Source organism: Myotis yumanensis, unplaced genomic scaffold (assembly GCF_028538775.1).
Source record: "Myotis yumanensis isolate MYYU_CA2020_CCGP unplaced genomic scaffold, mMyoYum1.0.hap1 SCAF_12, whole genome shotgun sequence".
Classification (NCBI taxonomy): domain Eukaryota; kingdom Metazoa; phylum Chordata; class Mammalia; order Chiroptera; family Vespertilionidae; genus Myotis; species Myotis yumanensis.
In genome coordinates, this window is record NW_027223763.1 from 3548686 (window position 1) to 3574095 (window position 25410).

A 25410-nucleotide genomic window follows, 5' to 3' on the forward strand; every position below is an offset into this window, starting at 1 on the left:
CCTGGGTCTGAGCAGATGGGGAGACTGGCCGACACCCGTGCTTGTCCTTGAAGACGTCCTGCTGGCCAAGGGAAGGTGCACCAGCTTCTCAGAGCCACAGAAACAAGGAGACCTCTGTCCTTGGCTGTAACCTGAAAAACCCACTTATAGCCCAGTGGGTGTGGCTCAGTGGCTGAGCATCAACTTATGAACCAGGAGGTCACAGCACATGCCCAGGTTGTGGGCTCGATCCCCAGTGGGGGGCGTGCAAGAGGCAGCCGATCAATGATTCTCTCTCATCATTGATATTTCTCTCTCTCTCTCTCTCTCTCCCCCTCTCCCTTCCTCTCTGAAATCAATAAAAATATATTTTAAAAAATGAAGACAAAAAACCCCCACTTACATTTTGTATGCAAACAAGCCAAACAGTTTAATAACAGGGGCAGAGGGGGAATAAGCAACATGAAATAAAGACCACGCGCATCTGCCGAGCTGTTTCTGTCTGTCTGGGTGTGCCAACGAGAATGTCCGCTTTCAGGACTGCTGCTCAGTGACGAGGAGCTGAGAACGCCGATGGTCACGGAACCGAAAGGAGCACAACACCCACTCAGCTTCTCCAGCCACCAAAGCCCTGGACAGACCTGCAAAGAAGGGCGGGGAGGCAGGTCAGCTTCCGGCACGCGACTGCCTGTGCGCCAAGTCTAGGCCCTGAATTTTCACTGTCATCCAATTCTCCACCAAAGCAGAGTGATGATCACAAAATAAGGCTACTGGGCCTGGCACCCAAGTCCTGCCTTCCAGGCTCTGCTGACCGGAAGGCCCCTCCCGCTCTTGCACATGGCCCTGGACAAGGCACGACCTGGCACCTCCTGCCACATCCCTGCCAAGATGGGCAAATCCACAAAAGCCCAAACCTGCTGCAGAGCCCCATGCTTCCAGGATAAGCTTTTAAACAGGAAGAGAGTACACACAGAGCAAACTGGGTGATCCAGTATTTTCCCAGGCCACACACTCTTCCATCCTATTTAATGACTCAGAACTGGAGATACTTACGAGTTCGATGATCCAAAGCTGAATCCTGGAAAAGATGGACAGCGGGAAGTTAAAACACACATACACTTGAAAGACCAAGGTGGACCCTCGGCCAGACCCCTTCCCTTCACCCCCACGGAATGCCTCCTGCAGGCCGGGCAGGAAGGTGGGCTGGCTCATGTCCCCAGGGCTCCTCCCTCCTCCCTGCCCGGGTGGGCAGAGGGTCTCTGGTCGGGCCCCCTCACGTGGCCCCACCGTGACACACAGACCCATTTTGTTAGGAAAGTGTGCTTTCTCTCCATTCCCACCCACTTGCTTCCTCCTCTCCGAGAGGCCAGAGAAGCAGACCCAGGGGGTCTGGGCAAGTGGCCCCTGGAGTTTTGTGTCTTATCTGTACAAGAGTAAGGGCGCCGGCTTCTGAGCCGCCGTGTGTGGCACAGACAGAAGCAGAGCATGGACGCTCCAGTCCTGAAGCAGCAGGGCGTTAACGAAATGAAAGGCGTTTCGTGAATAAGGTCTCTACACCTTATTGTTTGTTTGCTGGCTTGGATTTCTGAACCAGTATCTAGTGAGATGATTATTATCTTGGGTTCTCAAATCTTGAGAAATATTTAGTAAAAAATGACACAATGTTATAAGTCTACTTTAAACCTAGAAAACAACATTCTGAAAACCAAAAGCCCCCACACCCTGCCCTTCAAGCACTTCCAGCTTTGACAACACTCCGCCGAAAGCCGGGTAAACCGCTCATCTCTTGGGCGAGGGGTATCTGCTGTCTGCCTACCTCCTGTGCCCGATCCGAAGCCGGAGAAGCCCCCGCTCTGGGTCCCGAAGCCCGAAGTCTGCTGGGACAGCGACCCGAAGGTGGGCGCGTTCTGACCAGCGAGGGTGCCAAAGGACGTGGTGCTGCTGTTGCTGCCAAACCTGGGCCAGGGAGGAACCGGCAGTCAGCGCTAGCTGCCCCTGCGGCCGAGCCTCAGGCAGCCTCGTGGTCTCAGGCTGCACGACACGCGAATCGAGGGCGCGTGCTTGGTGTGAACCAGCAGCCAGAGCCCAGAGCAACCACCTCTGCTTCGGGGAACGACGTTAGGCCCACGGGACGCAATCCAGCTCGTCCAGTGAGTCCTGTGCCCGTCTGGACACTGCAGGTCGCTTGGAAATGAAGCAGTACTACATATTTTGCTCGTTCTGTCTTCAACAATTCTTCAATTTTATTCCACCATTTCAGCATTTCCCATTTATCGACATCCCCGCCCCATTTATTCGCCTACTCCCTGGACCTTGACCCTGTCTACTTCTCACGCCGAGGTGAGGTGTCCCTGTCCTCACTGCCCACTCCCGCCACGGGGAGGGCCTCTCTCAAGCAGCAGCGAGGACTCCTCCGACGTCTGTGGGGCCAGAGACCAGGGCCCTCACAAAGGGCATGGCCATGGCTCCTCGGGGACGTCACACTGGAAACCTTCAGCCGGCCCCCATTAACCCTGCTCCACACGGTGGCTCGGCCTGAGCTTGTGGGGTCCCTGGGTCCCCTCCCTGGGGGCTTACCCGAATCCTCCTGCGCTGGCAGCCGCAGTACCCTCTCCGAACACTTTGCCTCCCGTCGAGCCCAGAGGGCTTGTAAAGGCTGGGGCTGAACCGAATGCTGGCACCCCTCCAAACCCAGGGGATCCCCCAAAAGTAGGAGGGCTGCCAAACACTGGAGCAGCACCGAAGCCACCTGAGCAAAACAGAGGCAAACAAACAGAACAGGGAGAAAGGAGGAGACAGGAAGAGAAGACAATGAGCAGTGAGAAACCAAATCAAAAGAGGAAGAAAAAAGGGAAAATACGTTAGAATCCAAACTCAAAGACCTCCAGCAAAGGGCAACACCCCTTCTAGCAGCAAAATACCAATTAAACCCAAAGCAAACCCAGCCACCAAGCCGCCTCCCTCCAGCTCGAGCAGAGATCCGGGGTCCACTCGGGAGAGCTCCCTGGAATTCTAAGAACCCCGCAGACCCCCTATTTGCCTTGAGCTCCCCGGTCCCTCCCAGAGGTAAGCTGGGCCTGTCGGCTCCAAGTCTTGTCAAATCAGATCGACACCCGGAACCAACATGGCGCATTTCTGGTCCCTTCCTGCTGGGCTGCACTGTGTTGAGACTCCTCATGGTAAAACCGTCCTCAGAAACTTCAATGCCTGCCCCGCGGCCAGAGATGACAGACAGGTTATCACTCAGCACCGCAGGTGAGGCACAGCCTCGGATGCTCGAGTCCCTCTCGGGGAGAACGAATGGGCGACAGCCGAGGTGAGCGGCTCGGCGCTGGCCCTCAGCCAGGCCTTTTATTTATTTACAGCTAATGGCTCTCCCATCTCTCACCACCGTCTTTCTCTCTCTGTGTGTCCAGAAGAATTTTTGAAATGCTTCCTCTCTGGGGTCAGGAACTACTCCCCCATAAAGCAGCACCCGCATTTCTTCCCGGGAGGAGGGCTGCTGCATGACAGTGGTCACAGTGTCCAGCTGTGCTCACACGGCCAGCCGGCCCAGCAGAGTGAGCGTCTAAGCATCCGAGCAGGGCCCCCTTCACAGGCCCGGTCTGTGCTCACGGAACACAGGCTGGCGGGCGGCCTCCGCACAGAAAAGGGTCAGGCGTGCCCGGGTGGCCGCTGGGCTGGCCGAGATGCCAGCAGGCGGGAAGAGGACTGTCCTTCCTTGACTGTCCTTTCTGCCCGGGCAGGGTCCCCAATCCCCGAGACACTGTTGAAATCCTTCTTGGCTATCCAGAGACCCTCAGTGAGAGTCTGCTGAATGAAATGAACAAAATAGTACAAGAAACGTGCCGTAAGGGGGAATATTTCTTAAAATGAGTATTGACCTGGAGCCACACGCTGAACGGAATGATGGCAGCTGAGGCGCAAGCAGCCTGAGGGGACCTCGCTTCTTCCCACCTCTTTCAGAAAGTGAAGCCCATTGCACATCTGCCGAGAGGGTCAGCCTGGCCTGAATCCCACCACAAGCCTCTGCCCCTGGACCGGGAGGGCCGGCCAGCTGCAGGTCTAGCTCGCTGTTCTTTCCACCCGTTATGAGCCGGTGGGCCATTTGTAGTGGCTGCACCACTGAGAAGAACTTTTTGTAAGGCTCACGTTTGGGTTAACATTCTGACTTTTAAAATCTTGAGTGAAATTCCAAGCTATGCTAATGGGCACTGTTGGGTTACAAATATAATAGACTGGAAAAGAAAAAGCGCTAAAAACCCTGCCGCTGAATTATTTAGGACTGACCACAGATCCAGTTACACTCTCTTCCTAGACACATGCTGGGGGCTGGGTCTAGTGCCTTGCACTCCATATTATGCCGGCTTCTTGGTGGAAGGGGAGTGAAAAATGAGAAGTCACAATGATACAGAAAGTAAACTGCAGGGGGAGAGGAGGAGATGAACACACACCAGCACAAGCACACACACTTCCCCTCGCCCGGGTCACGGCTAAGTGTGCCAGGGAGAGAACAGTCATCCTGGTCTTATTTCTGAAGATCGACTCTCGGGGTTTGATTTTATTAGATGCCTTATTTTCACGATTTTCTTCCCCTGAAGAAACAGAAATGTACTAATAATCAATGACACTGAAATATCTGGTTTACTGATGGCCCTTCACATGCCAGCTGCTGTAGAACAGTCTGCTGTAATCCACCCCAAAAACCTGGAATCCCTACTTCACAGGTGAGCAAACCGAGGCTGTGAAGATATGTCCCATGTCTGAGTCTAGCCAGCAGGTAAATGGTGCAGCTGGGACTAGAACAAGGCTGAGTGACTCAAAGACCACCTAGCATCTAACCAGTATGTGCACCCCCCCTTCCCCCCACTGCCACTAACCCAGCAACTCTGGCACGGGAGCAGCGGGGTGAGCCCCATGGACTGGGGTGGCAGCCCGGTCATTTTCAGCCTGTCCCTCCTCCTGTCCTCCCCGCCAGTATCTCCAGCAGCACAGTTCCGAATGCAATCGTTTGGCGGGAGGATGGGCACTTTTGGAATTTTTCAGAGATGCCTTCAAACCAGCAGTCAAGGAAGGCTGGCCCCTTGGCAGAAAGCAGCCTCGCTGATGCTCGGAGGCCCCTCTCCTACAGAAGCAGCTCCCGAAGTCCCGAAGCAGGACAGCAGGCTTTCCCACCCACACCTTCCCTTCCTGGTCACGCGCTCATTCAGCTCATGTATTTGCCTGATGGCTCTCTCTGTTCCAGTCCTCGAACTAGGTGGTTTCATGGGGCAAAAAATCAAGTAGAAAAAATATTCTGAAAGGGAGGTACATTTTCTTTAAGATTGAAAAATTAAAAGCATCAGATTCTCCAATCAACAACCTGATCCCAGGATAAGAGACAATATATAAGAAAAACATACCAAAGAAAACATTATCAGGTTCCCTAAAAAAAACAGTCTTGATAATTAATGAACTAAAATCTCTTAGTCAAACAGTATTTGCCTGCTTACTGAGGAATGAGTTTGTAGCCCTTTCATTTTTAAATCATTCACTGCCGGGAAGGTTGGGGCAAAATAGAGCTGCAATGCCCATTTCTTGTCCATCTTAAATTCTAGGAAAAGAGCATCCAAAACTGGCCACCAGACAAACCTGCCGGGCCACAGGCCTGAGGAAAGTGCACAGAGCATTATGGAAACCACAGCGACTGTGCTCCAAGCAGTGGATTCCAGATGCTAATGGGGGTGGTCCTGAGTCAGAGCCACCTACACATCTGGTCCCCAGGTGGGATCCTGAGTCACCTACACATCTGGTCCCCAGGTGGGATCCTGAGCCACCTACACATCTGGTCCCCAGGTGGGATCCTGAGCCACCTACACATCTGGTCCCCAGGTGGGATCCTGAGCCACCTACACATCTGGTCTCCAGGTGGGATCCTGAGCCACCTACACATCTGGTCCCCCGGTGGGACCTTCTCCTGGCACTGGCGGAATTTCAATCTCCCACACATCTGAGCAAGGGAGTGTCCTGCCGCTCACCCCTGGGAGCCTGCTTGAAGGAACCGCTTTCTCAGCAAACATCCCTCCTTTGCCTTGTGCCTTAAAACAAATCCTTTCACACAACTGTCCATGCAACAGGGGCAGGAAGGCAGACCCATGCAGATCTCAGAAACAGAAATGGGACAGAGGAGGCAGCTGACAGAAACGAAGTATATTTTTGTGTCTAAATATACAATGTTCTTTAAAAATTTAATTGTAAATGCAATGCATGATTATAAAAAGTCACCATTCACAAATGTATACTGTAAAAGTAATGCTGGGATAAGAAGTAGTGCTGGCAATGTTCTTTATTCTCGATTACATGGGTATTTTCCAACTGTGAAAATTAACTCATGATATGTGAATAGTTGATATTGTATATGTACATGTACTGTATATCTAATGTACTTGTTTATTATACTCAATTAAAAACAAAAAAACAAGTGACTTGGGAAAGAAGGCAAAATGATACGGCCAGAAGTTAAATAGTCTGTTCGGCTTGCGACAGGCAATGGGCACCAAGAAAATGAGCGACTCAGGACACTTTCATGTTTACATTTTAGGGATCACTTTCTTCTGTGTTCCCTTACTTTGGTCATCCTGCACTTGCTAAATGTTTAAGTTTTCTTCCCCAAGAAGACTCTAAGTTCTCGTAAGGGTTACAGAATATGCATTCTGTGCTGTTTAACATTTCTCAGGAGACCTAGAACAGTGTGAGGAACATAGTAGATGCTCAATAAAAATACAAATAAAGTGGGAGTCACTTCATCCACGTGCCAATCCTACTCCCTCGAGAACCTCTCCAGAGAGCTCCCTTCTTCCAGCATCTCTGCATCTGAGCTCATACGACGCAACCTCAGCGGGCAGGACCGCAGTACCTGTCTTATTTGGAGAGGAGAACCCGAAGCCTTGGGATGCCACGCTTCCTCCTCCAGCGCTGAAGGTGCCAGCAGGTTTCTGCTCTCCAAACGACGAGCTGGCAAAGCCACCAAACGTCTTGGCCCCACTGTTTCCGAATAGGTTAGAGGTATCTGACGAAATGAAAGACATGTGTGAGGGAGCTCAGAGGGAGGAGAATGTCCTCAATTACTTCTCACCAGAGAAGGAAGGAACCTCAGCTGGGTGTTTTGGGAGCAGGGAGAAGTGAGCAGGAAGAGCAATGCACGCCTTCTCCGATTTGCATGGGTCTTGGAGGCCGGATTTAATTACATGGGTGTCCAGGCTCAGAATTTCCCGACTCAGTTCTCAGGCACAGAAACTCATCTGCGCTCCCGCAGGTCCTGGCCCGCCCGCCATGGGGACCAACAGCGCAGCCTCACGCCAGAATGCCATCTGAGCACATCCACACCAAGCACATGGCTCCAGCGCAGCTTTCACTGTCAAGTCTGGCACGCTGGCTGCTGCCCAGTCTGCTCAGAGAACAGCGGACAAACAAAACCTCCGGGGCTCTGACCTCTGATCTGACGGGAGCCAGGGATGTTCTGAGATCGGAAGAGGCCAGCAAGACTTCCAGTCTGATTTCCTCTTTCTCAGAAGTTCAACTAAGTTCCAGATGCCTATCTAGTGGGTCACTCCTTCAAATACACATTGAGTCTGCTCCAACAATGAAAGGAAACTAACTACTAAAACCAAGATGGGTGAGAAGTATTTGTTCGTTTCCCCACCACATACAGATGGGTGTTTCATTAAAATGAGTTTGTAGCCCTAGCCGGTTTGGCTCAGTGAATAGAGCATTGGCCTGCAGACCAAAGGGTCCCGGGTTCTATTCTGGTCAAGGGCATGTACCTCGGTTATAGGCTCCTCCCTTTCCTGGGCTCTGGTTGGAACTTGTGCAGGAGGGAACCAATTGATGTGTTTCTCTCAATCAATGGGAAAAATATTCTCGGGTGAGGATTAGTAATAATAATAATAATAATAATAATAATGATAATAATCTACATATATAAAAGCCAAGCGACCGGAATGGCAGAACGGGCGGACAATATGATGCACACTGTGGTGGCCAACCGGCTGGATGGGGTCCCTATCGGCAACCCCCAACTTCCCGTGGTCCCTCCCCCGATCAACCCCCCATCAGGGGCGGGTCCAGCCGACATCCTGCACCCCCCCACCCCCCACTGCTGGCCCACCTCCCACATCCCCTCCCCACTGCCGCCGGCCCAGCCCAATCGGCTCCCATCAGGATGCGACGGCCAGACCCCACCTGTGCAAAAATTTGTGCACCAGGCCTCTAGTAAAAAATAAAATGAGTTTGTATCCACAGAAGGCAGGGAGAAGCTATCCTGAAATGAGGTCGATGCCCAAAGGCAGAGGCATAAATAGGCTGCAATGACAAGCTCTGGTGGGTAAAGGAGAGCCAAGTCTATGCCCACACGTGAGAAGTACAAACAGCTTCATGATGCCAGGCTTCCCCCAGTCAGGAGCTCAGTGAAAGTGATGGAAGGGAGGGGGTGGAGAGCAGTTCCTTCACACTCAAAGTCAGCTGCCTAAAGAGGCAGTCCACCACTAACCTGTCAACCTAAGGCCCTCATCTCGCTCTGCTGCTGATCCCACCGTGTGAGATTCGACTGTTGATGCTTCAATTATAAGGAAGTGAGCAGCCTTACCTCAGGGACACGGCCAGCTCAAATTTCCAGGCACCGATAACAGAGCCTCAGGCCACATGGTCACTGGCTCTCTGAAACTGTTGCTGACAGTTTGAGAGCTGGGCCCTGACAGTGGGAGTGTTGACCCTCTCGGGGGTTCAAGGGTTATTTATCCCACCCGGAAGTCCCCTCGAACAGTCTGGTCCTTCCCGTGATGAGCTAACCGGAGGTCACCTTTGACAGTGGCAGTCCATTTGACACTGGAGACGAAAACAGGTGTCTCAGTCATTCCTCTAACTTGGTGTTTCAAGAACAGAGGACTGCAATTTCCCACCTTCGTGCTAACGATGCAAAATTTCAAACAGCAAACAAATACACATGCAAGGTTAGGGGCTTGATCTCCTCTTGGAGAAACTCCAAATACAGAGGTGAAATGACTTTACTGGACAATGCTGGGAGACTTAAACTCCCGAGAGGCCAGAGAGCATTCAGACGTGTTTGGGCTTTTTTTTTTTTAATCTTCACCTGAGGATGTTTTTCCACTGATTTTTAGAGAGAATGGAAGAGAGAAGGAGAGACAGAGAGAAACATCGATGTGAGAGAAACACATCAATTGGTTGCCTCCTGCAGGAGCCCTGACCAGGGTCCCAGGCCAGGAAGAAGTCTGCAACCAAGGTACATGCCCTTGACCGAAATCGAACCCGGGACTCTTTGGTCTGCAGGCTGATGCTCTATCCACTGAGCCAAACCAGCGAGGGCGTGTTTGGGCTTCTTTATTCCTTATCTCCTTAAGACTCCTTCATCTTTTAGTTGTTCACAGCACATTATAATGGAACAAACACGAGTTCTGCATTCAGATCTGGCTTGAGTACCTCCTAGCTCTGATGCTGGGCAAGGACTGAATTTTCCTGCGCCCCCGTCCCGCACACAGAAAACGGGGACAGCAGCTGTGAACACGCAGAGCTGCGGTGAGGAGTTAACGAGGTGGGTGTGTAGGGCACCTTGTCTGGCACATGAGATCCTCAGGCAGTACAACTTCCCGTCTCTGACTCTTCTTCCAGCCACACCCAGCCATGGTCAATACAGTAAGACAGAGTAGGTCAGCTGCGGAACATGAATCCCTCCCATTTTGTGAAGATAACGAGAATGCGACCCGCACATTGTAGCAGCTGTCATTTGCAGTCTCCAAAGAAGCCCGGTGTAGGGAATTTTTGGGAATTATTTGAGCTGCTCTGACACAAAGCGGCAGAACCAACATCTGCTGCTGTTTCTGTGGCCTACGTATCTCTCCGCTGTCTCCTATGGCTCCCAAATTAGAGTCTCTAGTTCCTGAAAATGTGGTAGAGACTCTCGTGGTTGTTGGGACAGCGTTTCCCTGTAAGGTTCCTGTGAGGAAGCTAGAGAGTAAGAAACTGCTCTCCGCGGAGCCACTGGACGACCAGCTGGAGGGGAGAGGCAGGCGAGGGGAAGGCAGTGCGGGTGAAACGGGCGTCTGCACTGAGCCCCACCGCCGCTGCGGGCACACCGATCCTCACTGGTCTTTGATTTGGCAAAAATACTAGCATCACCTAACATCACCATGTCAGTATCATCGCAGAGACCAGGCCCCGTCCACCCTGCAGGGCTCCGGGCACTCACGAGGACAACACGCACTGAGAAAGGGACTGGAGAAGCACCTGCCCCGGACACTTTTCAGGGTATTTTCTTCAGAGACAGGTGTGCAGGGAGCCTTGTGCGCCCAACAGATTCTCATCAGCTTCTTCATCCTCACAGGAGCCTCCCAGGCCCCTGGACAGAAAGAAAGGTGCTGAGGACGGCGCCATCCATGTCCTCAGACATACTCGGGAGGCAGCCGGTCCTCACAGGCAACAAGCCACGTGGGTGGACGGAAATGACCCCAGGGTTCAGCGTGCCCTGGTCCTGTCTCTGGGGAAGACAGGAAGAAGCCTGTACAGAGCGGGGCCTCAGCATGCGGTGCTCACAGCTCGTCTTTCTCAGTCATCGCGAATTCCGGTCTCTCCTGAGGGCTGACCCTAATGTCACACAGGGAACTGCTGGAAGCTCGATGTGTGCTCAGATACTGTCTGCACGGGAATGTGTGATGCCAGGAGCAACGAGCACACCTGGGAGGGCTGACGTCACACTGCCAGGCCAGCCAGAGCCCAGGAGGCAACGTGATGGAGAAGAGCCCTGGAAACACATCTAGACTGAACTCTGGCTCTGCCACTGTTACTCCCTAAGTCCGCATCCAAAATGGAGACGGCCACATCTAAAAGTCCTGTTGTAAGAAGTGACCAGACCAGAGACACAGCAGGTGATCAATAAAGGTCACTTCCCTTCTGCTCCATGTCTCGTCAAGGAACAGAACACGAGGGCCCCAGGATTCCGACAGGGAGAGGCACTGCGGGCCCCTGTGACCCTGAGGCCACCCTGCCCACAGGAAGGGACTTACATTCACCCTTAAAGGACGGGCAGGTTCAGGTGCGTGGAGGGAGTAGCAGGGAGAATGTGTTGGGGGAACTGAATCAAAGTCAGAATACTATGTTGGGGCTCTGCCCGGAGAGCTCAGTTAATTAGAGCGTCATCCTGATATCCCAAGGTTATGGGTTTGATCCCCCGTCAGGGCACATACAAGAAGCAACCAATGAATGCATGAATAAGTGGAACAACAAATCTTTCTCTCTCAAAAAAAAAATCACTTAATTTTTTTTTTTTTTTTTTTAAGGAAAAGAAAAGCATGTTGGAGCCAGCTCAAGGAGCCCTGCAGTTCAGCCGAAGGAGCTGGGTTTTATGCTATTGTCGGCGGGATGCTGCCAAAGGGTTTGAGTAGGGATCGTGGCAAAATAAGAGCGGAATCTTAAGCCACTCTCTCTGGTAAGGATTTCCAGACCCCAGTGGGGGAGACTGGAAGCAGGGGCGTTTGGAGACTACTGTAATACCTAGGACGATGGGGAACACACCCCACAATGACAGAGAGACCGAAGGAAAGGGAAAGGGCTGTTTGAGAGGCAGGGAGAACCTGGACCGCCGTCCACAGCCCAGGGAGGAAGTGGTGCTCAGAAGTGTCTAGTGTTGCAGTCGCCCAGGCGATCTGCAGCAGCTTCCTTAGTTCTGGGGCCTCTTATCCTGTACTTGGTCCTCGGGGTGACAGAGGCTCCTGTCCCTATCACCATCCATCCCACACTTAGTTTTTAAAAGCAAAAAAAAGTTAAGTCGTTCCTGTACCCTGTCAGATGCACTTACACTTCCCTGAGGCACACAAGTAAACTGCTGGGTAACACCTGCCCACGGTCAGGAGCTGAAGACCAGCAGGTGTCTGGTGCCAAGAATAGATGCGCTTATTTTAAACCAGAATTACCGAATTAGAAACAAGGCGTGCCAGTGAACAACAGGCTGGGGGAGCCACCGTCCAGTCTGCACTGTAAACAAACACTCCCTGCTGTCGCCGAGCGTGGAGCTGCGAGAGTTTGCACAGCGGGCTCTCCTGAGCCGGCCCAGCCCCCAGGGAGAAGGCAATCCTTTGACAGGTAAGAGCTGTGGCATTAAGAGATGAAGCAGCCAGAAGGAAAGGAATTTTTACAAGGATATGACCAGCCTACATTTTAACGCAATAGGCTAGTAACACAATCCTGCAGGAGATAACCTACCTACAGGGTAAAGCCACATTTCTAACCAGCATGTTACCAAGGGCCTGTTCTGTGCCGGAGGCTGTCTGGCACGTTGTGTAAGATGTAGCTGAATTCCAGACCTGCCACTTTCTGGCTTTGTGACCAAAAAACCCCCGGCAGGTGTGGCTCAGTGCTTGAGTGTCGACCTATGAACCAGGAGGTCACGGTTCAATTCCTGGTCAGGGCACATGCCCAGGCTGAGGGCTTGATCCCCAGTGGGGAGTGTACAGGAGGCAGCCAATCAATGATTCTCTCTCATCATTTTTTTTTTTTTTTTTTTTTATATATATATTTTATTGATTTTTTACAGAGAGGAAGGGAGAGAGATAGAGAGTCAGAAACATCGATGAGAGAGAAACATCGATCAGCTGCCTCCTGCACATCTCCCACTGGGGATGTGCCCGCAACCCAGGTACATGCCCTTGACCGGAATCGAACCTGGGACCCTTCAGTCCGCAGGCCGACGCTCTATCCACTGAGCCAAACCGGTTTCGGCTTCTCTCTCATCATTGATGTTTCTGTCTCCCTCTCCCTTCCTCTCTGAAATCAATGAAAATATATTTAAAAAAAAACACCCAAAACAAAGAAATCACTGAGCCACTCTGAGCTTGTTCTGATTGGGAAAGGGAGAGTGCCGTGCAAGGACCGTGCTTTCAGTCTGTGCAGGGAGCCCTGAGCTCTGTGACAGCTGGGGAAGGGGAACACCCGTGTGTGGCTCTGGTTCCAACCACCACTTCTGAGCAAGCTAGTTTCATCTGTCTTGCAAGTCAGGATTCTGTGTACGAGTTCATCTGCAGAATCAGTTTTTGAAAGCTACTAGACTCGATTTCTAAAAGCTCTTCATTCTAGGATTCTAAATTCTTCCTGGCAGACTGCAGACTGCAGAACCAAACCTCCGATGACATAATGTTACAGATGAAAAGGTACGGTACGTGTCTCTTGACCATGATCTCTCTTTTTATACTACCAGTCGGACAGCGACCTCAAAATAACAGATCTGGGACTTCAGGGGACTCGGGAGTTTTGTTTTAGCTATAGGAGCTGAAGGCACTGAGGAAGTATCTGTTCTGTCCATGGGGCATGCGCTCTCGGTTCACAGAGGAGCCTTCTGTATGGCATATTGCATGAGCGAAGCTAAGACAAAGAGGACAGGTTCCCAACCTCCCCTCTCAGCCCCATCAGCAGCAGGAGATATATATATATATATTAAAGATTTAAACAAATAAATTTCTTTCATTTCCAACCATGAAGAGACAGATCAATAAAGTGCTTTAACAATGAGGTGGAGAAGGAAGTGCCAGCAGAAAGATGCGGCTTCACTTGAAATAAGACAAAGAAGCAAGGAAGGCTTCCACTGTCGGGCGACACTTCTGACAGCAGCTGGATTGAGAGTCAATTCAGAGTGTGACACAAATGAAGACCCAGACGTGCCCCGCCCCCAGCACACCCAGCGTGCTCGGCTGCTCGCACTTAGGCCTGTCTGCCCGCACCCATCCCAAGTCATTTCAATCTAATTCAATTCAACCCTCTCCCTGCAGCTCTGATGTCTTTCCATGATTATATAGGACATGTCATTAAAAAACTAAAAATAAACACCAAAATCCAACAGATCACACTGCCTTGGGGTAGATATTTTACACTTGATCTTAGGTAAAAGGCCAAGAAGCCATGGGGGTAAGGTATTTTAAAAGGCCCTTCTAGGCCTTTCCGTCCTATACTTGTCAGCGAAGCATTGATAACACCATGAGGATGGCACTGGCATTGGGGTGGCGGGGTTGGGAGAACTTTCTCCACTTACTTGGGGTGGCTGTGGATCCGAAGCCCCCGCTGGCCGAGCTGAATGGGTTTTTGTTGGCTGCGTCCTGGCTGGGTTTCCCTCCAAGGCCACTGAAGAAACCTCCCCCTCTTCCAGCGCTGCCAGACCCGAACACGCTGCCACTGGAGGACGGCGACTGCTGAAAAACAAAAGGGGCAGGAAGCAGGCAGGGTGAGAGGTCACCGAGCGGCAGGCCACATCCGCGGACAGGAGGCGCTCACAGCTGGCATGAACGGAAAAGCAGCCGAGGTCTGATTCGTTCTGGTGCGGATGCTCTCGCCACCACAGAGAAGCTGGGCTCTGGCACAGGGCCTTCCTGCACATCAAGTGCTCAGCTAGCCCACACTCGCGGGCCCCTGAAAACATGACTTACGGTGGGTGGGAACTTTAACTTTTCTATATATATTTACTGGTTGATTTCAGAGAGAGGAAGGAAGAGGGAGAGAGAGACAAAAACATCAATGATCGGAGAGAATCACTGATCGGCTGCCTCCTGCAGACCCCGCACTGGGGATGGAGCTCACAACCTGGGCATGTGCCCTGACCGGGAATCAAACTATAACCTCTTGGTTCATAGGTCGACACTCAACCACTGAGCCACGCTGGGTGGGGACTTTAGAGGTCTCTGCTGACACGATGCCAGAGGCAGGAACACCACCCCCGAGCGTTCCCCCATGTGAAAAGGTGTGGAAACATTTCTAGGCTATCCTGGCACCTTATTTCGATTCCTCTCATGTTTGGCTGAACTCATCAGCAACTGCTGCTCAGTGACTACGCTGTCTTTTCTCAGTTTGAGCACTTGTATTTCATAATGACTTTCCCAGCGCTGCAGGGACAGGCTTAAATTAGCTCCATTGTTGAAATGACGACCACAGCTGAATTCTGTCCAAGTGCGCAGATCCTGCACGCGAGGACACTAACTTAGGGTGCGCTGACTCAAAGCTGTGTCAGGCACCGCACTTCATTTCTGTCTGCAAATTGGTTCTAGAAGGACCAGTGCCAGACCTGCGGGGCCATTAATATTAGAGCTAAGTGTGAGATGACCCCCTTGGCTGATGGGCTTTTAGAACTGGGTTGCTTGTCTCAGGAACCTTGCAGGGGCCCCTCCCAAGCAGGTGGAGTGGTGCACAAGTCCCCCTTACAAAATAAGGGCAATAAACTACTCTTCCTAGCTCATTCATTCCCTTGGCATTTCGAGTGAATGGACAGTTATTACATCCTCATAATTGGGTTAGAGAGAATCCAACGGATTTTAATTGCTAAAAATAATTGCTTTTAAAACTTTAAATTATGGAAACTCTCAAACACATACAAAAATCAGACAGAAGAGTATACTGAACCCTCCATATACCCATAGCCCAGCTTCAACAACGAACTCAGAGCCACCTGAGTTTTCCCTATACCTCCTTTTACTTCTCCTCATCCTTCATTAGTATGAAGAAAACCCAGTATCATTTCATCTACTGATTTTCCTACATAAATCTGTAAAACATAAACCCTAACTATAATACCATTATCATGTCTAAAAAACGAACAATTCCTTTATATCATGAAGTAGAGAGTTAGTGTTCAAGATCCAGCCTCAAATGCAAAAAGAAAAGAATCCAACCTGAATCTCATCAGGCCCCAGACCCAGCACCACTCCACAGGCTGCAGCAGAGGCAGAGGAGCAGGGGCTGGAGGCTCTGCTTGGGGAAGAGCAGCAACCAGACCACAGGGGACTCGAGGACACAGACCTGTTTCGTCAACCACTGAATTATGAGGAAAAATCAAAGGGAAAGAGACTTACGAGACCTATAAACCAATCTCAATGTGTGGACATGATTTGATTCTAATTTGAAGAAACAAATGTAAGAGACATTCATGAGAATTCTTCAAGAAGACATTTCCAAATCGTCTTTCCTGATTCGCTGCCCTGCTTTATTCTTTTCGTAGTCTTTGAAACAACCTGAAATTAAAGTGTTAATAAATAAAGGCCGAATCCCTCTATGAAACAGGCACCTGGGTCTGTCTTACACGGAATTCCTGGTGACTGGTAATCGGCCAGCTGTGGTTCTATATCTACTCGCTAAGCACTGTCACTGCAACAATATTAACTCTTCTGATCCACGATCACGGGATGTTCTTCCATTTACTTATATCATCGTAAATGCCTTTAAACAACGTTTTATAATATTCAGAATAGGTTTTGCACTTCTTTTGTTGAATTTATTTTTAAATATTTTAATTTTTGATGCTATTGGAAATGGAATTTTCTTAATTTTTAGATGGTCCTATGCAAGTATATGGAAAAGAACTTATTTTTATATATTGATCTTGTGTCCTACACACTCACTGAGCCCACTTATTAGCCCGAATAGTTTTGCACTGGATTCCTTAGGATTTCCCCAGCGCATGATCTGCAGTGGCTCTCCTGCTGCCTTTCCAGTCTGGATGCCTGTGAGGTCTTCTTCTTGCCCAGCTGACCTGGCTGGAATCAGCATATTCTCCTGAGGTTCACCCAGTAGCACGCAGAGTCCTTCCTGCTCTGCAGCTGAGCGCTCTGGTGAGGACGCAGTGCTACTGCCTCCGGGGGAGGAACAGCTGGGCTGTCTCCAGGTGTGGGCCATCATCATAAACAAAGCTGCCACGGACATTCTTATACAAGCCTTCTTGTGAACATGTATTTTCTTTCCTTTTGGGTAAATACCTAGGACTGGATGGCTAAACCATAACACCAGTGTACATTTAACTTATGAAGGACCTGCCAGATGACTCTCCAGAGTGGCCACGCGGTTTCACACTCCCACAGCAATGCACTCGGAGAGCTAGCTGCTCTAGCGCTCTTCCACATGCGATTGTTTGTTCTTAAATTTCAATCATTCTAGCGGGTGTGAGGGAGTGTCTCACTTGGTTTTAATTTGCATTTCTCTGATGACTAACAATGCTGAGCTAGTGTTCATGTGCTTATGGGCCACTCACATACCCTTTTCTGTAAAGTATCTGTCCAAGTATTTTGTTTATTTTTAAAACTGGGCTGTCTTTTTATTTTTGACTTATAGTTCTTTACACATGGGTGGGGAAAAAGTAATTTTACAGTTGTGAGTATGTGAAAGTTTATTCTTGTATTATTTATTAATTAGTGTATTATTTTCCGTATGGAAAACTGTAAACCTACTATATTTTCTTCCTGTCTATGCCCTGCCTTTTCCTTTTTATGGCAAGTCTTTTTTTTTTTTTTTTAAATCTTTATTGTTCAGATTATTACATTTGTTCCTCTTTTTTCCCCCCATAACTCCCCTCCTTCCAGCTCCCACCCCACCCTCCACCCTCACTCCCCACCCACTGTGTTCATCCATAGGTGCATGATTTTTGTCCAGTCACTTCCCGCATCTCCCACACCCCTTTCCCCCCCAAGAATAGTCAGTCTATTCCCTTTCTATGTCCCTGATTCTATTATAATCACCAGTTCATTCTGTACATCAGGTTATTTATTCACTTGATTCTTAGATTCATTTGTTGATAGATGCATGTTTGTTGTTCATAATTTGTATCTTTACCTTTTTCTTCTTCTTCCTCTTCTTAAAGGATACCTTTCAGCATTTCATATAATACTGGTTTGGCGGTGATGAACTCCTTTAGCTTTTCCTTATCTGTGAAGCTCTTTATCTGACCTTCAATTCTGAATGATAGCTTTGCTGGATAAAGTAATCTTGGTTGTAGGTTCTTGGTATTCAGCACTTTGAATATTTCTTGCCATTCCCTTCTGGCCTGCAAAGTTTCTGTTGAGAAATCAGCTGACAGTCGTATGGGTATTCCCTTGTAGGTAATTGAGCCTCTTTCTCTTGCTGCTTTTAAGATTTTCTCTTTGTCTTTTGCTCTTGGCATTTTAATGATGATGTGTCTTGGTGTGGTCCTCTTTGCATTCCTTTTGTTTGGGGTTCTCTGCGCTTCTTGGACCTGTAAGTCCATTTCTTTCTCCAGATGGGGGAAGTTTTCTGCCATTATTTCTTGAAATAGATTTTCAATATCTTGCTGTCTCTCATCTTCTGGCACTCCAATAATTCTGATATTAGTCCGCTTAAAGCTGTCCCAGAGGCTCCTTACACTATCTTCACACTTTCGGATTCTTTTTTCATTTTGCTTTTCCAATTGGGTGTTTTTTGTCGAATCTTTGGTTTGATTCTTGTGCTCCTCTGGTCTGCTATTGGGTATAATATTCTTTATTTCAGTCCGTCTATGCTTACTTTCTAATTTCTTTATCGTAGCATCGAGGGTCTCATTAGTTTTCGTGAGGCTCTGCACAAATTTATGGCAAGCCCTCAAAATTGCGATTCTTAGCTCCATATCCTCCATTTCTGTCATGTTTTTTTGTCTCCGCATTTTTATGCTTTCTTGGTGCACCCCCTTGTGGTCTCTGTGCGCAGTCTTGTTCTAGCCAAGCCTTAATTGTTGTAGTTAACACTAGAGGGATTTGACCACCAGGCCGACTGGCTGTAGGAATCAGCTGTTTGGAAAACGTCTGTCTTCTGGGGAGGCGCTAGTCCAGCCCTTGCCTGAGGCGATCGGCAAATGGCTGTGCGCAGAGCTTGGGCGGGGCGGGAGGAGGGAGCAGTTATGGCCGCTCTCAGTCCGTCCCCAGGGGCTCTGCCTCTCTGTCCCGGCAACCCGGCAACCGCTGCAAACCTCGGAGGGGCCGTAGCCAGACAGTCCCACTTCTCCCGTTTGAGTCTGGGTCCCTAGAGACTCGCCCGGATCTGTAGCCCAGAGTCTGAGATTCACTCCTGATTGAAAACGACAACCGCGCCCTCAGCCACCAGCCCGCTTTGCGCGCGCACCACCTCACCACCGCACCACCGTACCTTTAAATATTCCACACTGCGCCTCCTCTGTGCGTCGGAATGCTGTTGTTTTTGCTTCTAGTTGAAGAGTCTCTCCTCAGCCAGCCTTCCTGTGGTTCTGGTTGATGTCCGTTCCGACTTTTAGTTGTATTTTTGAAGTGGTTGTTTACGGCGGCAGTCTCCGGTGTTTACCTATGCCGCCATCTTCGATTCCTCCCTATGGCAAGTCTTTTGATGAGCATTAGTTTGTAATTTTATTGAAGTCCAGTTTTTCCATTTTCTTCTTTTATGGTGTGTTCTGTGATCTAAGAAATTTTTGTCTACCTCATTGCTTCTCACATGGCGCTGCTGACATCTGGGCTGGGTAATTCCTTGTTCTGGAGGCTGTGGGGTGCTGAGCAGCATCGCTAGATGCCAGGAGACTCCCCCACTCATGAGCACCAAACACGCCCAGACACTGTGCTTGTGAAATTCCCCTGGGGGCGAGCTGGTGCTGCTGGAGAGCCACTGGCCTACTCCGAGGTCGAAAAGGCACTGCTGCTACGGTTGTCATACATTTCGTATCTCGTCAAAGCCACACGATCCACTGTTTCCCTATATGTCCTCTTTTTCTTTAGCTGCTTTCAAATTTAAAAATTGTTTTTCAGACGCTTAACTATGATGTGTCTAGGTGTGGTTTTCTGGTATTTATTCTGTTTGGGATTCGCAGTTTCTTAGATTTGTGGATTCCTATTTTTCAACAAATTTGGAAAAGATTGGCCATAGTTTCTTCAAATATTTTTTTTCTGTCCCATTCAGTCTTCTCTTCTCTGGGACTCTGATTACAGACACACTGGACTGCCTGATACTGTTGCCTCTATGTTCTTTTTTCTCCCCCCAGTCTCTCTGAGCTTCATGCTAGATAATTTCTGTTGACATGTCTTCAAATGCCCTGTTCTTCTGTGGTAGTCACTCTGCTGTTAACCTGCCTAATCACGTATTTCAGGTACTAGATGTCAACTTCAGATACAGACCACTGCTTTCTATCCCCTTTGCTGAGATTCCTAATCAAACATCCCTTTATTTTCTTGTAAATCTGGAGTACAATAGCTATTTTAAAGTCTTTGCCTGATAGTCCCAATTGTCTGGATCATCGATAGTTTATTTCTTGCTATTTCCAAAATATGACTCCCTTTTTGTTTTTGCTACTTCATAAGTTACAGTTATTTGGGGGAGGGGGCGGTACACTGATCTTGTACATAAAAGACACTGTGTGGTGACTGAAGAACACTTCATGCTTTTTCTGGAGAGAGGGAGCCCTCCTTTTCATCTGAACCCTCAAGTGAGGAGGCAATCATTCGGACTCACTAAGCCCGTCTTGGCTCAGGGCTTAGGCTCTGGGTCTTATTCTGCGTTGAGCCTGGGGCCAGGAGGCAGCTGGGCTGCAGCATTTTGGGCTCAACAGTTCCAGGCATAGGAGAGTACAAGGCTGTAAGTTCTTTCCTTTTTCAGTCCTACCCTGACTTCCTTTTTCTCAGCATAAGTGGGGGAGGGTGGACAGGGAGATTTTACTCAAAAAATTACTGTTGTCCCTGCACATCTTTCAGACCCTAATTTGTTACTTTAAAACAAAATAATTTTATTGGGATATAATTCATATACCTCAGAACTCACTGATTTAAAGTACATAATTCGATGGTTTTGACAAAAAATATATGTAACATAAAACTTGCCATTTTAACCATGTTAAAGTATACAACTCAGTGGCATTAATTAGTCACAATGCTGTACAACCATCACCATGACTTATTTCCAACATTTTCTCATCACCACAACCATAATTCTATAACCACTAAGTAAGTAGTAACTCCCCTACTCTCTCCTCCCCTGGCCATTGGTAATCTCTAGTCTAATTTCTGGTTCTATGAATTTACCTATTCTTTTTCTGTTTTGAAAATAATTTTTTAGCTCCTTTATGTTTATTTTTTATTGTGGTAAACACAGATATTATAAAACTTACCACTTTAAGAGTACAACTCATTGGCACTACGTACAATCAGTGTTGTGCAACCATCACCACTATCCATTTCTAGAAATTTTTCATCACCTCAAACAAATTCTATACTCCTAACAATAATTCTCCATTTATGTAGTCATTTTAAGTGATTACTTTTTAATTAACTGATCCTAAATATGTCATATAAGTCAAATCCTATACCATTTGTTCTTTTAGAAGGGGCTTATTTTAATTACCATCATGTAGTCAAGGTCTACCACATGTAATATGAATCAGACCTGCATTCTTTTTGGAGGTTGAGTAATATTCCATTGTCTATGCATCGTCTTATTGTTTATCCAGTCATCTGTTGATGGGCACTTGGGTGGTTTTTGCCTTCTGGCCATTGCGGAGTCCCTGCCCTCAGTGCCTCTGGGAACCAACAGCATGTACTCTCGAGTACGGCTTCTGCACCCACTTTGTTTCGTACAGGAGCGCTACTTGTCTTTACTCTCTCCAGCCTCCACAGTATGAACACACCACAGTGACTCTACCCATTCTCCAGCAAGAAACATGGGGGCTGTTTCCTATGTGTAGCATTTATGAATACACTATGAACATTCTAACCACATGCTCTGAACAAAGGCACTCATTCCCATCGGCTCCACGCCTAGAAGTGGATTTGCTGGTCCAACAGGGATTTTGTGTATCTAATCTTGATACTTCCAGACGGTTTTCAAAGGGTAATTTACCCCATGTTAGCAACACGTGGGTGCTCCTGGTCGTTCTCCGCCTTCACCAACACTGGTATTGTCAGCCCTGTCCATTTTAGCCATGTTGGTGGCGGTATAGTTGTCTTTTCTTTTTGATTTGTACTGTTTATATGTTCTGAACACAATTATTCTTTTGGTCCTATACGCTACAATTTTCCCGGTTCATGGCTTGTTTTACACTAAAATTAAGAAAGTTGTCATTTTAATGAGGTCAGATTTTCCTTCTGCCTAATATTCTTTAGAATTTCCTTGAAGCCTTCTAGGCATAGATTCTCTCAGTATCTGTCTGAAAAAAATGCTTTGATTCCATGACATCCTATAAAGATATTTTTTGCTAGGTAGACTGTCTCTGGCTTTGTCACGGCCGAGAAGTGAGCTTGTCAGTCCAACGCCTTTGAAAGTAACCTGTCTTTTTGTCTCTGAGTATTTTTAACATTTCCGTAATTCTGCAGCTTAACTATGATAGATCTTGGAATCAATTTTCTTTTATACATTCTGGTTGGCATTTGTCTGACTTCTGAATCTGTGACTTACTGTTTTCAAATTTCTGTCTTTTTCTCTTCTAATATCACCATGTATTTTTTTTCTCTTCCTTCAGATTAAATGTATTTTGGATTTCCTCTTCTAGGATTTTTACTTTCTTTTGCATCTTCCATTTTTCTTTGTTCTCCATGAAGCAGACCAGATAACTTAATCTGACTTACCTTCTAGTTCAAGGGTCAGTCAACTATAGTCCACAGGCCAAATCCAATCTGTTGTGTTTTTGTAAATGAAGCTTTACGAAAACATATCATGCCCTCAAAGTCTAATGTTTACTACCTGGTGCTTCACAGAAGTTTGCTGACCCCTGGTCTAGTATATGACTGTTCTCTTCACCTGGGTCTAATCTGTTGGTATTAAATTTTACTTGTTCTATTTTTCTGTAAGTTCTATTTGGTTCTTTTTCAAAGCTGCTATGACACTTCTTGCAATTTCCTATTCTTTATTGGTACTTTCAAGTTTGTCTTGCATTTCTTTTAAACATGTAAAACACAGCTGTTTTACAGTCTAGAAAGTCTTTGCAAATGTATGTCTGACGTTTATTCTTGATCATAATTCCTTGCTTCCCTTTATGACTAATTTAGGCATGGAAATCAGTGTCCTTAGAAGTTATGTGATATGAGGAGAATATAACTAATAATAGTGTGACAAGTTTATATGGTAACAGATGGTTTCTAGACACAGTGTGGTGAGCACATTGTAAGATAGACAAATGCTGAATCACTATGAAACTAATATAATACTGTATGCTAACTGTGCTTTAATAAATTTAATGATTTGAGGCCGAGAGTAAAGTTACTTTTCTTCAGTGTCTGCTGCTCTGCCATGCACCTGCAGACACCACCCTCCCAGGACCACGCCAGGCCACCCGCATGCTGAGGCCTTTCACTTTGTGCAGAGCTTGGTGAGTGATTTCTGCTCCTGTACCCTTCCCAGTTACTAAAATAGGAAATTCAAATTATAGTAGTAACTGCTCTCAGGGCAAAACTGGGTTCTGTGCTCCATTCACTTCCAGAGGTGCCCTTTTTCTGTCAACGTGGCAAAACACCCTGTCAGCTTATCAGTGCCTTAAAAACTGTGGTTTCACCCAGTATTTTAGCTGTTTTCCATGGGAGCGTGATTTGAATGCTCTAACCGCCATCACCAGAAACCAGAGCTTAGAGGTTTCACTTCTCTCTGCCAGGGATCCCTGACTGGAGCCAGGACTCCGTCTTCAAAGGAAGAAGACGATACAGAAAATCTCTTACTGAAGATGTACAAAAACAAAGAATGTGCCTGCCACTTGATGAACTATGGATAATACAACCCCCTTCAGAAAGTCACAGTCATTTCCAATCGGTCCGAGTGCCTTTCCTCAGAAGGCCTCCTGATGCGGGTGCAGTGATCTAAAAGCAGCAGCCTCGCTGGGTCCTCAGTGTCCTCACCTGTCCTGTGAGGACAGTAACAGCATGTGCCTTCAGAAGTACTAATGACCACAGGAGTCAACTGTATAAAGCCCAGCACAGATAACCACTAGCTGTACACACTGAAATAGCTTAGGTCACCAAAAAGAGCCTGTTTTCCTTCTTTCTGTTTAAGTAACCATTTGAAAAGGTAACAACTGTTCTTAGGTCAATGACCTTAAAAAACACACACAAAAAACATCAAGGCCAAGGAGCGGGTTTAATCCATGGCCCTCGTTTGCCAACCCCTGGCCTAACAGAGCAGGTGGAAGATGGATGGAAATCAGGCAATGTGCTTTCAAAGAAGGATGAAAACTGTGGTGATTCTCTTGAATCAGAGGCTGAGACTTCTGTGTCCCTAAGTGAGCTAAGAAGGCGGGGCTTGAGAAGCACACAGGCTGCTTCCTGGGGTTAGGTGGGCAACACAAACTGACTAAAGTACATGCAGGGACGAGGACGGGGTGGGTGTAGCTGACATGAAAGGGGTGAACATACATATTTACCTGGCCAAACACTGTCCCACTAGTATTGGCTGCTTGACCAAACAAAGAACCAGCATTACTGGACCCAAAACCTGTAAAAGAAAAAGAAAACAAAAGTTTAAATTGGAAGTCTTTTACAACATCAAAGTGGTGTTTTGTTTTGTTTTTTTAGAATGGCTTTTAGGTATGCTAAGATAACTAACAATAAATCAACCCATGAATAAAATCTGGCTTCCTATCTAGGAAATGAAGAAACTGATTTGTAAATAAGGATCTTTTTGCATTGCTAACACTTTACAATAGTATAAATTCCAAACTCTCAAGCGCTGAATCCTGCCTTCTACTGAACCCCAGGGGGTAGGCACCAAGAAGGTACCCTCAGAGCAGCTGTTCCCTAGACTTCACTGCCAACAAGTCTTCCCAATGACTGAACGTCATGAACATTTCTGTTCCCTGGTTTCCTCCAACCTCAAAGACCAGATCCATCCCGGGCAGTTTATCTTTCTGCGGAATGGCACAACATGGTTGGGGCTGGGCTGAGCAGGGCCTGGGAAGACCAGGCAGCGCTCTATGTTATCACAGGCGCCCTGTAAGGAGTAGCGTACAGGAGTTCCATTCTCATTTCTGTCCTTGGTCGAGGGGGGAGCTTAGGCAGTCTCCCTTCCTGCCCGGGTGGAGGGACTGCCCAGGGACCAATCCGTAGCTACTGTGTGAAAGAAGATTCTTCAGAGGTTTGTGATCATGATGAGGTAGTTTGATCATAGTGTGTATGAGGGACTCTCAAGTGTTGACTGAACAAAGGATGCACCAGAGATAGTGTTAAACACCGACTCCCTCTGAGACTCACAGGGCCTCTTCCCTGCCCATCTGTAGGCCACATTATCACATTTCCCACCACTCCCATCGGCCACCTGGCCTCTCCACAGGCCATCAGGTGGGTTTTAAAACTGTCTTTCACAATGTGTCCTTGTAGCCAAATGTAGTGGGAGATCAACAGACATTTGTTGAAGAAAGACAAGAAAAGATTTCCTTTCTAAAACACTAGGAACCATTTTCAAATAAATTATCACCAAAGGAATGAGTTAGCAGTTCCTGCCCACCAAGAAATCAACAATCCTTGTTCCGCCCCAGAGCCTACTCCAGGAAGAACTGCCTTTCATAAGATAACTATCAGAAGCTTAGGAAAAGATTTTCAAATTGGTCTGCCTATTCCTAACTTTTAGAAGTAAAAGGAGCTGCTAAAATTAGATAAGCAATAGAGAGAATTATGTTTTACTTTTAAATATTTTAAGACTTGAGTTTTTAAAAAAAAT

General features: G+C 47.8%; 1 protein-coding gene across 2 annotated transcripts in view; it reads right to left on the reverse strand.

The window, feature by feature from the left end:
* Window positions 1-383: 383 nt before the first annotated feature.
* Window positions 384-25410, reverse strand: part of NUP214 (nucleoporin 214) — a 78923-nt gene continuing 53896 nt past the window's right edge. The window contains exons 30-36 of one of the 2 annotated variants that reach the window (XM_070430429.1): window positions 24119-24189; window positions 14048-14201; window positions 6875-7027; window positions 2557-2728; window positions 1796-1935; window positions 1033-1057; window positions 384-620 (exon numbers count right to left, since the gene is read on the reverse strand). In XM_070430429.1, the coding sequence (XP_070286530.1) occupies window positions 587-620; window positions 1033-1057; window positions 1796-1935; window positions 2557-2728; window positions 6875-7027; window positions 14048-14201; window positions 24119-24189 (749 nt within the window). In that variant the 3' untranslated portion in view covers window positions 384-586. Of the gene's footprint in view, window positions 621-1032; window positions 1058-1795; window positions 1936-2556; window positions 2729-6874; window positions 7028-14047; window positions 14205-24118; window positions 24190-25410 lie in introns of both variants that reach the window. The other variant, XM_070430428.1, reaches the window with a different exon arrangement.